This window comes from Terrapene carolina, unplaced genomic scaffold, assembly GCF_002925995.2.
Source record: "Terrapene carolina triunguis isolate 2854851 unplaced genomic scaffold, T_m_triunguis-2.0 Scaffold292, whole genome shotgun sequence".
Taxonomy (NCBI): Eukaryota; Metazoa; Chordata; order Testudines; family Emydidae; genus Terrapene; species Terrapene triunguis.
In genome coordinates this window covers 177,407-193,270 of record NW_020664643.1, presented here as the reverse complement: position 1 = coordinate 193,270, position 15,864 = coordinate 177,407, and the positions used below count along the sequence as shown (strand labels likewise).

General features: G+C 46.1%; 1 protein-coding gene across 1 annotated transcript in view; it reads left to right on the top strand.

Annotated features, from left to right (window-relative positions):
* Positions 1-785: 785 nt before the first annotated feature.
* LOC112119891 (zinc finger protein 883-like) overlaps positions 786-15,864 on the top strand; it is a 27,298-nt gene continuing 12,219 nt past the window's right edge. The window contains exons 1-2 of the mRNA XM_029912861.1: positions 786-870; positions 2,096-2,278. Of these exons, the coding sequence (XP_029768721.1) occupies positions 831-870; positions 2,096-2,278 (223 nt within the window). The 5' untranslated portion in view covers positions 786-830. The remainder of the gene's footprint in view (positions 871-2,095; positions 2,279-15,864) is intronic.

The window sequence follows — 15,864 nt, the reverse complement described above, 5'->3', positions numbered from 1 at the left end:
CCATCAGCGGGCTGAGCGGGGCCGGGGTGTAGTGTATTAAATTGCTCCCAATAGGAATGTTCTACTTACAGTGTACTACTTACGGCTGCCAGTCCTGGTGCTCTGAGCGGCATGGTAAGGGGACGGGGAACAGGGGTGGTTGGATAGGTGTGGGAGTCCCGGGGGCCCTGTCAGGGATCCGGGGTGTGGATAAGTGTCGGGGCAGTCAGGAGACAGGGAGCAGTGGGGCTTGGGTGGGTGGGGGTTTCTGAGGGGGGCAGTCAGGGGGCAGGGGTTTCCCAGGAGGGGCGGTCAGGGGACAAGGAGCGGGGTGGGTTGGATGGGTCAGGAGTTCTGAGGGGCGCAGTCAGGGGGTGGGAAGTGGGAGGAGGTGGATGGGAGCGGGCTGTTTGGGAAGGCACAGCCTTCCCTACCCGGGTGTAGTGTATTAAATTTCTCCCCGTAGGAATGTGCTACTTACGGTGTACTACTTACGGCCTCCAGTCGTGGTGCTCTGCAAGTAGCACATTCCCACGGGGAGAAATTTAATGCACTACACCGGCGGACTGAACCCCAGACTGGCGGCGGGCTGAGCCGCTCAGCCCGCCGCCGGTCTGGGGTCCCGGCCGCCTGCCCCACTCAGCTTGTTGCCGGCCTGGGGTTCCATTCGCCCAGGCTGGCAGCGAGCTGAGCGGGGGCGGTGGCCGGGACCCCGGCTGGCAGCAGCATGCCAGTAAAAATCGGCTCGTGTGCCGCAGGTTGCCGACCCCTGTTATATAATGTCAATCTTTGTCCATGCTATCCTTACTAATTAATGGTAGCTATCTTTATTGCAGTATGAACTGTTTAGTATGAAAACAACAACTTCAAGCTGCATTTCACCAGGGCCAGGTAAAACTTTAAAAAAAATTTAGCTATAGTTATGCTTAATACTGTTAAATTAAAAAACATCAAATATTACACAGGTTGCATAGGGATTTGATGCATTTGAGGAATAATACTAACTAAACTTTTTGCTTCTTCTTTAATCCAAAGCCCAAATACACATGGGGGAATACAGAACAGTCATGTGCCAGCACCCCTTTACCCTGGGGTGGATGGTAAATTAATGTAATTGACTTGTGCGTGTGTGTTTGTTTTAAAATGTTTTTTTTTTTAAGAGTTGGTTTTAATGTTTAAATTGTGACTTAGGGGCTATGCTAGAGATAAGTGTGGGGTTTTACAATATTTTGTTTTTAAACAGTTTGGTTTTTACTCTGCAAAATGTGATGTGATTTTAAACTGGGCTGTTTAAAAATTAATTTAAATGTTTAAATTGTTGTTGGTGATTCAGGGGTCCTGTGCCAGACATAGTTATGGTGGGGAATTTAAAACATATTCTACTGCACACTATGTTTTGGGTGCATGGTGGAAACATGTGCTTGTATTAAAAATGTCTTGGTTTTGGAGAAACTCTAGTGGTAGAAATAAACCAAAAGCTGTGTGTGTTGTATAGCCTGAAATGGATTATTTTGTTTAAAACGATGACTTTTTAAATAGAAAAAAACCCTAATGAGTAATTTATTTTTAAGTTTACAAGATAGTTTCATGTATCGGAGGGGTAGCTGTGTTAGTCTGAATCTGTAAAAAGCAACAGAGGGTCCTGTGGCACCTTTAAGACTAACAGAAGTATTGGAGCATAAGCTTTCGTGGGTGAATGCCCACTTCATCAGACGCAAGTGGGTGAATGCCCACTTGCGTCTGATGAAGTGGGCATTCACCCACGAAAGCTTATGCTCCAATACTTAAGATAGTTTCATGCGTTTTATAATAATGTTGTCTGCTCCACAGTACAGTCAAAACATGAGAGACCCTTAGACCAGGGGGTAAACAAGCTCAAAAGGAAAAGGAAAGAGACAGCTGAAAAGAAAAATTCACCAGCATCAATGGCTGATGGACGGGTGAAGCCCAGTAAATATATTTTGCTTATTGGTTAGGTTATTTTATGAGGTTTTGCATTTTAAGTAAATACATAGGTGTGGGTGAGAAAGATAGTAAAGTAAAGTTTTGTGGTTTTGGTGAATTTTGTAAAATGTTTATTTGAGGCTAATTTGCAACATCTGTTTTTCCTAATCAGGCATGGCCAGCTCGCCTGATGATGCCATAGACGGAGCTACAGGGACACCTCCGCAAGAACTGCCAAAGAACCAGGAATCTTCTCTAAGACCTTTAACAACAATGCCAACGCAAAACAGCACAAGAGCGCAGATGAGTCCAAAGCTCGTATACGTCAAGCCAAAGGACAAAACAAAAGATCCTGGTAAAAAGCAACCACACAAACACTACTCCAGTTTTTCAGTGCTCAGCACCACACCAAGCCCTGAGAAAACTGTGAGCGAAAATGCACACATTCACAAACCCGGAGCACACTCTTTAGGGGTTGTGAATAAAAAACCAAGGACTGAAAGCTCCTGTAATGTGGGGGTAGCTCCTTATGAAGTATCTGAAAATTATTACGAACCATTCTCCCTACACAATAAGCTCGGCACAGCTCTTCAGTATTCTAAAAAGATTTGGGAAAAATATGATGCTTTGTTTAGAAAGCTGATGGGCTCTGTATCCTCAGGGGTTCTAAAAGAAAGGAGGATTGGAAACTACATCCAAAATGCAAAAGATCTTGCGGATGAATTTTTGAAATATATGTTAACTTTTCCAGAGGGTGGCTCTGAGGAGGCATGACTAGTCATGGAAAGGGGCTTGGGTAAAAGGGGCACCCTCAAGGATACACATCAGCTAAGGCGTAAACAAAAGGGGGGACAGCATTTGGGAGATAAATGGACCCAAAAGTTACAAGCCAGGGTCACTAGACTTTTTTAAAAGGCTAAAGAGGTGATGAGGAGAAAAAAAACAAAAAGAGATGCCCCTTATTGGAGGCTCTCAAACTGGTGTGTCTGAGAATGGTGAGGCGGAATCCAACCTGCAGGACAGTGGTGACTTTCACACAGAGTCTGATTTAGAAAATTCCCCAGAAGGCTCTCTAGACCAGAGGTGGGCAAACTATGGCCTGCAGGTCACATCTGGCTCGTGGGACCCTCCTGCCCAGCCCCTGAGCTCCTGCCCCAGGAGGCTAGCTCCCTGCCCCTCCCCTGCTGTTCACCCTCCCCTGCAGCTTCAGCGCACTCCGCTGCTGCCACAATGCTCTGGGGGGTGGGGTTGCGAGCTCCTGGGGCAGCTCAGCTGCAGATCCCGGCTTGACCCGGTGCTCTGTGCTGTGCGGTGGCGATGACGTGGCTGGCTCCAGCCGGGCGGCACGGTTGTAGCGCCGCCAGCCACCGATGCTCCAGGCAGTGCAGTAAGGGGGCAGGGAGCGGGGGGGTTGGATAGAGGGCAGGGGAGTTCGGGGGTGGTGGTCAGGGGGTGGAGGTGTGGATAGGGGTTGGGGCGGTCAGAGGGTGGGGAACAGGAGGGTTGAATGGGGGCAGGGGTCCTGGGGGGGCAGTCAGGAATGAGAGGAGGGGTTGGATGGGACGGCAGGGGGCAGTCAGGGGCGGGGGTTCTGGGGGCAGTCAGGGGACAGGGTGGGTTGGATGGGGCCCCCTCCCCTAACCGGCCCTCCATATAATTTCTGAAACCCGATGTGGCCCTCAGGCCAAAAAATTTGCTCGCCCCTGCTCTAGACAGATCCCCATCTACTCCTGATGACCCTTGGAGTCTGACTCTCAAATAGCATCTGATGTAGACTACGCAGTTGATGGCCCCGTAAAGGAACCCCAAAGTAACCCTGAAAAGGCAGACGCAGACTCCCAAATAGATGTGTATATGGAATGAGTGAGAAGTTGGCAACGGGAATTACCTAGATTTGGGGGTTCAGTGTATTGTGAAGAATTTCGTTTTGTCAATGTTGAGAGAATAAATTCAGCTCAGCAGGTCGTTGAAGCCGTACACAGGGGGATACAGTTAGTTCTCGATGATGTAAGCAGTAGAGTAGCTCCTGCTGATTACGTTCAGTTACGTTTAGAGAGTCGTAATTTAACCAACCCTTTGTTTTCCATAAGAAGAACTAGGGATGAGCTGTCTCCTGAAGATTTCTTAAATCAGACCACAAAGCTGTTACAGAGTAATGGAGAGATGCATGTCGATGGGATGTTGCGCCTCGTGACGACTGTAAAAAATATCAGCAGGGGTGGCCCTGGAGTTTTAAATTCATCCTCAGTAGTCAAATCGTCCATAAAAAGAAACAGTGTTTAGTAGCCCTGACTTACACTATTACCAATCTGTGTTTTGTGGGCGGGCTTTTGACCGTCATGTCTGACTGTAAACCTACAGGCGCAGATGTTAGAGAGCTTTCCCCTTCATCCTCCCACTTCACTGGTTCTTCTCATGCAGACAGAGAGCAAAAAAGACCAGAAATCCAAAGTGAAGACAATTTGATGTTTATTGGGGTTAATTTCCAGCAAGCATTATTCCAGTTTCCTTCCTCAGTGTTCCATTCCTAGCTCTGATGCCGCAGAGTGTTTACCCCATGTCCCTCTTCCCAACTCTGACACCACAGAGCCTTGCCTGTGTTCCTGTTCCCCTCCCCCCCTTAGCAAACATGATTCCAATTCCCTCCCCCACTTCCTATTTGACCTCAGTTTATATAGTAAAACTTGAGTTTTGCTTAGCTATACCTTAACCAATCATTTTACTGAAATTTAACTAACCAATCCTAACATATTGTAACATAATTCTCTGACCAATTATATCCCTCTACCTTAATTAACTTACACCTAGCAAAATTAATTATACAGCAGACCGAAGCAATTAGAGAACCAGATAGATTAACAATAGAAAAGTCAGGGCCATAAAGACAGAACAATACAGAAATGAGGGTTTCACAACCACAACTATTGATAAGTGAGTTCTTGCCAGACAAGATTATATCCGACTAAATTTTCTTTAACCGTCTTAAGATCTGTTTCTTTATCTGGCAGTGATGGGCACTATCAGGCCAGAACTGCCTTCCTAACAGCCCAATACTACCTTATTTCAATGTGAATGATTTGGAATGTGAGGATGTGACCGTACGCTTCCCAGCTTATGGCTGGCCCTACTGCTTAGCCAAAGCCCTTAGCCTAAGAACAAGGCCTCAGACTCTCCTAGTGACTATCCTAACCCTAACCCTAACCCTAGTGCCCATACACAGGCAGACTGTGATTTTGATTCTTTGTTTTATGCCTCTATAGCTAGCTAAGGCTGGGTCTACACTACAGCGGGGGTCCGACCTAAGATACGCAACTTCAGCTACGTGAATACCGTAGCTGAAGTTGCGTATTTTAGGTCGGCTTACCTGGTGGTGAGGACGCGGGAAAGTTGACCGCTGCCGCCGACTCCGCTGCCGCCTCTTGCCGAGGTGGATTTCCGGAGTCGACGGCAGAGCGATCAGGGATCGATTTTACCGCGTCTTCACTAGACGCGGTAAGTCGATCCCCGATAGACCGATTGCTACCCGCCGGATCGGTGGGTAGTGAAGACATGCCCTAAGTAATAAGAATACACCTAAATTCCTAAAGTATATAGGCTTTACAGGTGGGCCTGAATATCTATAGTCTAACAGCAGAATTGTTAGACTGGAAAGTTGCATGAGAAACTGGGGTGGTCAGATCAAAAAAAGATTATGCTCAGCAATGTAGCGGCGTCTGAACAGCATTTACAAGTCAACATACAGGTGGTGCTTTATGCGGGTGGGTTTTTTTTAAACGGCGGGCCCAGTGTACCCCAAGACTTTTTTCATCTTGTTGTATGATGAGCATTTCTATAGGGTGCTGGATGTGAAAAAGTTGTTCGGTGCAAAAAATTATTGAGAGTTTTGCCATGCAGTGTACAGTCATGACCACTCTTGCAGATATTGTTGCTGCCTCTGCTCGAGTGCGACGTGCTCAGACAGTGTGGGCGTGCAGCTGAGGTGTCCTAGCTGTAGACTGTATTGTCGCTCCAAAGACTGTTTAGACAGACAGGTCGACTGTGCATCGAAAAAACAAGTTGAATGCCTGTCTAAAACTTTATGTGATAAGTGTCAGTCTTATGTGGACAAGGGGCACTGGTGTAACGGGAGGCGTTGTAAGCAGTGTCAGGGTTTGATCACCGGTGATGTAGACAACCATCTGTGTTTTATGGACAGTATTAGACACCACCATTTAACTCTCTCCATTCTGAAAACTGACCATTTATACGTAGCCTTTGTTTCCTATCTTTTAACTAATTGCCAGTCCATGAGAGCAACTTCCTTCTTATCCCGTGGCAGCTTACCTTGCTTAAGAGCCTTTGGTGAGGGACCTTGTCAAAGGCTTTCTGAAAATCTAAGTACACTATATCCACTGGATCCCCTTTGTCCACATGCTTCTTGACCCCCTCAAAGAATTCTAGCAGATTGGTGAGGCATGGTTTCCCTTTACTAAAACCATGTTGACTCTTCCTCAACAAATTAAGTTCATCTATATGTCTGACAATATTGTTCTTTATTATAAGTTTCAACCAGTTTGCCCAGTACTGAAGTCAGGCTTACAGGTCTGTGATTGCCCAAATCACCTCTGGAGCCCTTTTAAAAAATTGGCATCACATTAGCTATCCTCCAGTCATCTGGTACAGAAGCCGATTTAAATGATAGGTTACAGACTACAGTTAATAGTTCTGCAATTTCACATGTGAGTTCCTTCAGAACTCTTGGGTGAATACCATCTGGTCCTGGTGACTTATTACTGTTTTATTTATCTATTTGTTCCATAACTTCCGCTAATGATACCTCAATCTGGGACAGTTCCTCAGATCTATCACCTAAAAAGAATGGCTCAGGTTTGGGAATCTCCCTCACATCCTCAGCCATGAAGACCAAGGCAAAGAATTCATTTAGTTTCTCCACAATGGCCTTATCGTCCTTGAGTGCTTCTTTAGCACCTCGATCGTTCAGTGGCCCCACTGGTTGTTTAGCAGGCTTTCTGCTTCTGATGTATTAAAAAAAAAAAATTTGCTATTACTTTTTGAGTCTTTGGCCAGCTGTTCCTCAAATTCTTTTTTGGCCTTCCTAATTATATTTTTACACTTCATTTGCCAGTTTTTATGCTCCTTTCTATTTTCCTCAGTAGGATTTAACTTCCACTTTTTAAAGGATGCCTTTTTGCCTCTCATTGCTTCTTTTACTTTGTTGTTTAGCCACGTGGCTCTTTTTTGGTTCTCTTACTATGTTTTTTAATTTGGGGTACACATTTAAGTTGAGACTCTATTATGGTGTCTTTAAAAAGTTCCCATGCAGCTTGCAGAGATTTCACTTTTGTCACTATACCCTTTAATTTCTGTTCAACTAACCTCCTCATTTTTGTGTAGTTCTCCTTTCTGAAATGAAATGCTACAGTGTTGGGCCGCTGTGTTGTTTTTCCTGCCACAGGAATATTAAATTTAATTATATTATGGTCACTATTACCAAGCGGTCCAGCTATATTCACCTCTTGGACCAGATCCTGTGCTCCACTTAGGACTATATCAAGAATTGCCTCTCCTCTTGTGGGTTCCAGGACCAGGTGCTCCAAGAAGCAGTCATTTAAGGTGTCAAGAAACTTTATCTCTGCATCCCATCCCGAGGTGACATGTACCCAGTCAATATGGGGGTAATTGAAAGCCCCCATTATTATTGAGATTTTTATTTTAATAGCCTCTCTAATCTCCCTGAGCATTTCACAGTCGCTATCACCATCCTGGTCAGGGGGTCGCTAATATATCCCTACTGCTATATTCTTATTATTAGAGCATGGAATTTCTATCCATAGATATTCTATGGTACAGTTCGATTAATTTATGATTTTTTCTTCATTTGATTCTATGTTTTTTTTCCACATATAATGCCACTCCCCCACCAGCACAACCTGTTCTGTCCTTCTGATATATTTTGTACCCTGGTATTACTGTATCCCATTGATTATCCTCATTCCACCAAGTTTCTGTGGTGCCTATTATATCAATATCCTCATTTAATATGAGGCACTCTAGTTCACCCATTTTATTATTTAGACTTCTAGCATTGGTATATAAGCACTTTAAAAACTTGTCTCCTTTTAGCTGTTTGCCATTCCATGATTCCAATTCCATGTAATTGAATGAGACTCTTTTTTATTGGGCTGTTTCTGATCAGACCCTGCCTGTATTTTATCATTTTCCATCCTCTCGTCCTCACTAGGACATAGAGATTCTCTATGAATAGATCCTCCCCTAAGGGATGTCCGAACCACGTGCTCCTCTGCACCTGTTGGCTTTCCCCCCGCCCTTAGTTTAAAAACTGCTCTACAACCTTTTTAATGTTAAGTGCCAGCAATCTTGTTCCATTTTGGTTTAGGTGGAGCCCATCCTTCCTGTATAGACTCCCCCTTTCCCAAAAGTTTCCCCAGTTCCTAATAATTCTAAACCCCTCCTCCCCACACCATTATCTCATCCACGCATTGAGACCCTGCAGCTCTGCCTGTCTAACTGGTCCTGCGCGTGGAACTGGGAGCATTTCAGAGAATGCTACTATAGAGGTCCTGGACTTCAATCTCTTACCTAGCAGCCTAAATTTGGCCTCCAGGACCTCTCCCCTCTCCTTCCCTATGTCATTGATACCTACATGTACCATGACCACCAGCTCCTCCCCAGCACTATGCATAGATCTATCTAGATGTCTCGAGAGATCCGCAACCTTTGCACCAGGCAGGCAAGTTACCATGCGGTTCTCCCGGTCATCACAAACCCAGCTATCTATGTTTCTAATGATCGAATTGCCCATTACTAATACCTGTCTCTTCCTAATAGCTGGAGTTCCCTCCCCCGGAGAGGTATCCTCAGTGCGAGAGGATATCACAACATCATCCGGAAGGAGGGTCCCAACTATGGGATTGTTTCCCTCTGCTCCAGTTAGATGTTCTCCTTCCCTGGGACTTTCATCCTCCGCAACAGCACAGAGGCTGTCAGACCGGGGTGGGACCGTTCTACTGTGTCCCGGAAAGTCTCATCTATGTACCTCTCTGTCTCCCTCAGCTCCGCCAGCTCAGCCACCCTGGTCTTCAAAGCCCGTACATGGTCTCTGAGGGCCAGGAACTCCTTGCACCAATTGCACACATATGCCACCTGCCCATAGGGCAGGTAATCATACATGCTGCATTGGGTGCAATAAACTGGATAGCCCCCACTCTGTTGCTGGACTTCTGCCTGCATTCTCTTTTTACTCCTGCAGCTGGGTCCTTTGTTGTTGTTTTGTTTATGTCAAGGGGATGTTTTTGGATTTTAAGTTTAAAGAATGTTGAGTTCTAGCCCCTGCTCGCACTTCTCCTCTAAAAACTCCCTTGCCAAACTCCCCTGTTAGCTGCTCCTGGTCACTAGCTCCTCTGGTCGCTTAGGAGCAGGCTTTTTAAAGCCCCGGTCTCCCTGAGTTGCCCTGCCCCTTGGTTAAGGGTCGATGGGTGCTAAAAGGCTTAGGAATCACAGCCTCGTTAAGAAGCTCTCAGCCTTGCCTAGCTGGCCGCTAGGCTCAGCACAGACACGGTCAGCACACGGTCCCCCAAACAAACAGAGCACACGGTATATTTGAGTCAAGCAGCAAGCACACCACAAACACAGATACCCACGCTACAGACAACAAACTTACCCCAAGGGTCGGGTAATCTCTCCTCCTTCACTTGGAGAACTCCCTTGCTAAACTCCCCGGTTAGCCGCTCCTGTTTGCTCTTCCTCTCACTCTGCCTCCCTTATATCCTTATTGCCTTTCATGCTATTTATTTCAAGCCATTTTTCAAGTTTGTCAGGATCATTTTGAACTTGAATGTTGTCCTCCAAAGTGCTTGCAGCCCTTCCCAGCTGGGTGTTGTCTGCAAACTTTATAAGTGTACTATCTCTGCCATTATGGAAACCATTTATAAACATATTGAATAGAACTGGACCCAGGACAGATCCCTGGGGGAATTCCACTCGATATGTCCTTCCACCTTGACTCTGTACCATTCACACCTACGCTCTATTAGTGGTTTTCCAGCCACTTGTGCACCCACCTTACTGTAGGTTCATCTAGGCTATATTTCCCTAATTTGCTTATGAGGAGGTCATGTGAGACAGTACCAAAATTCAAAATATATCATATTTACTGCTCTACCCAATCTGTATACTATAGACTGCACTATCCAGTGGGGTGAGAAAAACTGCTTACTCTAGATGTTGCCCAGTCTAATAGGGTTGAGAGTTTATGGTTTTCTTTTCTTTTCTTTTGGTAATCAACTCTGCCTTTTTGCCTATCACTTAAAAAGCTATCTTTTATAGTCAATAAACTTGTTTAACTGTTTAACTTTACCAGTGAGTTTGCCTGAAGTGAATGGTAATTGCTCAGGTATCAAAGGCTGGTGTATATCCACTTTCCATTGATGAAGTGGTGAACCAATTAATAAATTAGACAATATACTCCTGATGTAAAGTGCTGGAAGCTGGGGGGATTTGGCTCTGGTGCCTTTCTCTGTGTTATTGTTGAATGGCTCTGGGAGAGTTCATGCAATCTAGCAGCTGGGTGTGGGTCTCCACATTCGGTAGTGCTGAGTGATAACAGCGCCTGGAGGAGGGTTTGCTGCTGGTCACTAGCAGGGCATTGTGAGAGACAGCCCAGGCTGGAGAGAGTTCAGGGGGCACAGTGGTCCCACGGCCCCAGGCTGCACCCCAATGATCCCGTCACATCTCCCATCCTTCATGAATCCTCAAAGATAATAGTCAATGGCTCAGGAGTCTCGGCCAGTTCCTTAAGTATGCTTGGATGTATTTCATCAGGCCTTCCTCACTTGAAGACACCTTCAAAGATTATCTCTAATGGCTCAGAGGTCTCTTCCATTAGGTCCTTAATGAGCTTACATTGCAGAAAGGAAGATTTATGTTAGATATTAGGAAAAAGTTTCTATCTATAAGGATAGTTTATGCTCTGAAATAGGCTTCCAAGGGAGCTTGTGAATTCCCCGTCATTGGAAGTTTTAAAAAACAGATTGGACAAACGTCTGTGAGGAATGGTCTAGATTTACTGGGTCACAGCCCTACTTTTTGATGATTCTGTGTTTTCTCTGATGCTGCTCCTTGCTCTTTGGATCCACAGACATACCTCGTTATCATCCTTCCCATCCCTCCGTACAGCTCCCTTGTTCCATGAAGCTTTCAAACACAGGACAATGATTAGGCTGCTGTTTATCAGGTTGACAAATGTTGTCTTGTTTCCTTGTGCTCCCCGTCTCTATTCAGGGCCATTGTACCTGTATTCCCCCTCTGTGGTCCAGCAAGGGCAGCCCAGGGCCGGCTCTAGGATTTTTGCCGCCCAAAGCAAAAACAATTTTGGCCGCCCCCCCTCCCCGTTTTTTAATTACCCCACCCCCGGCCCCGCCTCAACTCCGCTCCTTCCCCAAATCCCCAGCCCTGCCTCCTCCCCACAGGCTCTCAAGCCTAGGAGGGAGGGAGGGGGAGAAGCGGCGCCCGTGCCACGGCCACTCGGAGTCTCCCCCTCCCTCCCAGGCTCTCAAGCCTGGGAGGGAGGGGGAGCAGCGGCGCACGAAAGAGCTGTTTCGTGCGCCGCGGCCGCTCGGGATCTCCCCCTCCCTCCCAGGTTTGAGAGACTGGGAGGGAGGGCGAGTAGCGGTGCGCGAATCAGCTGTTTCGCGCGCCGTGGCGCGCGAGCGGCAGCAGCAGCGGAGGTGAGCTAGGGCGGCCGGGGCACATTTTTAGGGGCAGCATTCTGGCGCCGGCCATGCCGCCCCTAAAAATGTGCCACCCCAAGCACCAGCTTGTTTTGCTGGTGCCTAGAGCCGGCCCTGGGGCACCCATGCTCACACTGCCCAGCTGTCACCTCTTTTAGGTAGAAACCCACAACAGTCAGGAGGGATAAAGATGTATCTCCAGGCTGCCCAGCTCCCTGACTATCCTGTGAATTCCCCAGAAAGGCAGATCCCCTCAGCAGGCCTGTTTTGCCCTCCTTCCTCAGAGGCTCTGAACAGTGTAACTGCCCCTGCTTAACTTACCACATTGCCCTTTCCCAGCAAACGATGATTCTCAAGGTAAAAGATTAGAGAGCGAACATTTTAAAAAGAATAGTAGAACCTATACACATGCTAATAAGCTTACTAGAGATCACCCCAGCCCCACCAAGGACTAAGGCAGGTGAACAGATCTTCAAACCCCACCACGATTTTTTTTTTTTCACTCTGTGGTCGAAAGCTAATAATTGTTAGCTCACTATTTTATCCAATTTAGGCCACTGAAATTTACTCTTGGGCAGGGCCATCCTTGGCAAGGGTGTGGGGCCCAGGACTATCCCCCCCTCCACCACAGGCTCCACCCCCACTCCACCCCTTCACCAAAGCCCCCCCTGCCTCTTCCCACCCAGGGCCAGCCCACAACATTTTAGCACCTGAGGCGAGGAGCTCAAATGACGCCCTCATGCCCCCTCGCTTGGGCCAAAACTTTGAAAGGTCTCAATTATGCCTTCTTCCTGTTCTACTCCTCTCATGGTACTGCTCTGCTACCTACCCCAATAAAGGAGAACTAATCACTTAAAATGCCTTTTTCAAAAATTTTAAGTAACACTTAACTTTCAAACGCCTGAACAGCAAATGTAACTTTTCTTGTCTGCATAGTAAACACTGGCATTTTTATCTGTTTGAATAATCAAAGTGGTGCTTTCCATGCCTTCTTGGTTGCAGAGATTTGAACTGCTTCCTGAAGGTCCACAGTCTGGGCCAGCTCATGCTCTATTGAGATGGTTGCAAGGCCGACCAGCCTCTCCTGTGTCATTGTGGAGCATAGATGTGTTTTTATTAACTTCAGCTTGGAGAAGCTGCGTTCTCCACCGGCAACTGTTACAGGAAGTTTTAGAAGTATGCGCAGAGCAACAAAAGCATTTGGAAAGAGGGTAGTCATCTTATTTGTGCACATATATTCCAGAACAGCCTTTGGAGTTGATCCTGCTGAAATGTATCTTGAAAGGGCTTTCAGTTCATCACCTAAATCTCTCGCATCAATATCGCACATTTCATCAGGTGTCAACACTGTCTCTAGTGCCCTGCATTGCTGGTCTAGGTCTTCTTCAGGTATAGTGAGGTATTCTGGAATATCATACAACATCCCAAATATACTGCTGTGTTCCTTGAGCTGCATGAAACGTTCTTCAACTGACTGTATTGCACAATCTAGCACCTGATTAAAGAATTCAACTTTGAATTGTTGTTTGGGGTCTCTTATGGGATTATCCCGTGCCTCGTAATCAAAATGTCATCTTCTTCAGTGACTCTTGTATTCTTGAATGGGTGGGAAAATAGCTTCAGTGTGAAGTTCCTCTGCCAACTTCTGTGCATTCTTCAGAAAGTTTTGAAGTCCCTCATCTGACCGGTAAGACTGTAGGTATGACTTTGCTTTGTCCAGTTGTTCCATTGCTCCAGATATAGCAAGGTCAACCCCTTGGAGTCTCTTGCTTACAACATTTATTTCAAATAGTATGTCATGCCACAACACTAAGCCACACAAAAATTTGAAGTTATGTATGTTTCTGGTGATTCCATTTCCCTCTGCCACTGTTCTCCCACAAACAGTTCCTGTCATAGCATTATCCTCCATAATGGCAACTGTGGCATCATCTATCTTCCCAATTTGGTGTTTGTTAGGCTTTATTGCCTCCACTCAACTTTTCCATCGTGTGGCACTCATTGATTTCAGTGTCAGAGAGGATGTTTCCAGATGTTGCTTCAAAATTTGCCATCGATGAGTTGACGCAGAGAAAAATACATAGATGGTTTGAATTACATTAAAAAATTCAGCAGCCTCACTAGAAGCTGATGCTGCATCACTGACCACCACGTTCAATAAATGAGAACTGCATGGGACACAAAAAGCTCGAGGGTTTAACTCTCGGATCCATGTCTGCACTCCTCTGTTCTTTCCTCTCATGTTGGCACCATTATCATAGTCCTGACCTCTCATGTCAGCTATCGCAATTCCCGTATCTTCCAGCTTTTTAAGAAGCACATTTGTCATACCAGCTCCTGTAGTATCATCAATGGCAATAAATTCTAGAAAGTGCTCTCTGACAGTCACCATTGCAGGGACATTTTCACTAGGTTCTGTTGTTGTTACAAAATGCACCATTAAAGTAACTTATTCCGTATGGCTGATGTCAGGTGTGCAGTCCAGAATAACAGAGTAATATCTTGCTGACTTCAGATCTGCCACAATCTTCTGTTTGACTTTTGTTGTCAGTAACTGTATGATCTCATTTTGAATTGTTTTTCCAAGGTATTGGTGTGTGTACATTTCTTGGGTGATGACTCTTCTTAGGTGCTCCTGGAGTACAGCATCAAACTCAGCCATCAGCTCCACAGTTTTAAGGAAGTTTGATGGTGGTAAGGGGTGGCAACCAAGCATTCTCACAATGGCAATGAGCCTTTTCAGAACATTTTGCCAGTAAAGAGACTCTGAGGCAATCTTCTCTTGATGCTGATCATCTATGGTGGCCTTTAACCTTAGTCTCATCTCAAGCTCTTTCCACCTATGGAATGCTCTCTGGTGATTTGCTGCCTTCTCATGGCATGCCAGAGTTCCAGCCAGATTTTTCCAGTCCTTTGTTCCTGTAGAACCCAATGTGGCTGGAACATTAGACTGGAAGAGTTTGCAACTAAAACAGTATGCAGCATTCTGGGTTTTTGAGTACATAAGCCATGGCCTCTCCACTTTGTCACCATTGGGGATTTCATGCCAGTAATGTGTTGGATGGAAACTTCTATTTTCATTGTCTTTGGGGAACATGAAGTTTTTCACTTGCTGTGGCCCATGCAGTACAAGGAAGTCCCTCAGACTACTGCTCAAGTGGGTCCACAGTCCTGGATCATCTAGACTTAAGGAACTAAACTCAGCAGCAGCTGTTTCTTGCGCCTCCACCACACTCTTCTCTGATCTACACGTTTCTTCAAGAATGTGCATGGGTACATCCATTTGAGATGGAGATGTGGATGCTGCAGTAGCTGCCAGGTCACCTGCACTCTGACTAACTGGAAGATCAGGCATCTCCTCACCACTCACATCCTCACTGGGGCCAGAAGGCTCACCGTGAACATTTGTGTCTGTGTATCTCAGAAGAGCTCTGTGACAGTGTACCCCATAAGGCTTTATGGGGGGTGTGTGTGCTTATAAATGTATGTATGACATAACTGGAATATGTTTTGTGCTGCCTGTGCCATGTAACATATCTCCGTAAAGGTTATGGTCTGCTATATCTATTCATCCTATCTGTACACATATATCATTTTCTACTTGAGGTTAAGAATATGGGCTGTATACTTGCTTGGTTTCTAAGTAAGCTTTGTGAGGCATTTGGTCAGCTTCTTTAGGAAGGAATTCGCCAGGTTAAGTACCTGATCAGGAAGCACTTGGGGAACAACGCATCTTGGAATGCTCCAATCCACATAAGAAGTCTTCCTGGAGACATACAAGATACCATGTGGACAATGGCTTCGGCCTGTAAAGACTGAGTCATGCAGGGACATGTGACCTGCCCAGGTGACTCCAGAACTCCATCTTGGAGCTGGACTTTGCATAGGAGGGAGGAGGGTGGTCTCCACCCACAGGAGAGAGTCTATTTAAACCCGGGGGAGACCCCTCCATTTTGTCTTCAGGTGGCTAAAGAAGGAGCCTCTCCTCCACCCCCCCACCCCACCCCACCCCAGGATACTTGAAGGAAACTGGAACAAAGGACAGTAACTACACGGGGTGTGAGTGATTGCTGGACCCAGGCTAAAAGGAGATTAGCCTGTAAAAGGGAGCATTCTGGAACTGGTGAGAATCTTATCTGTATTGTGCAACAGAGGGTCCTGTGGCACCTTTAAGACTAACAGAAGTATTGGG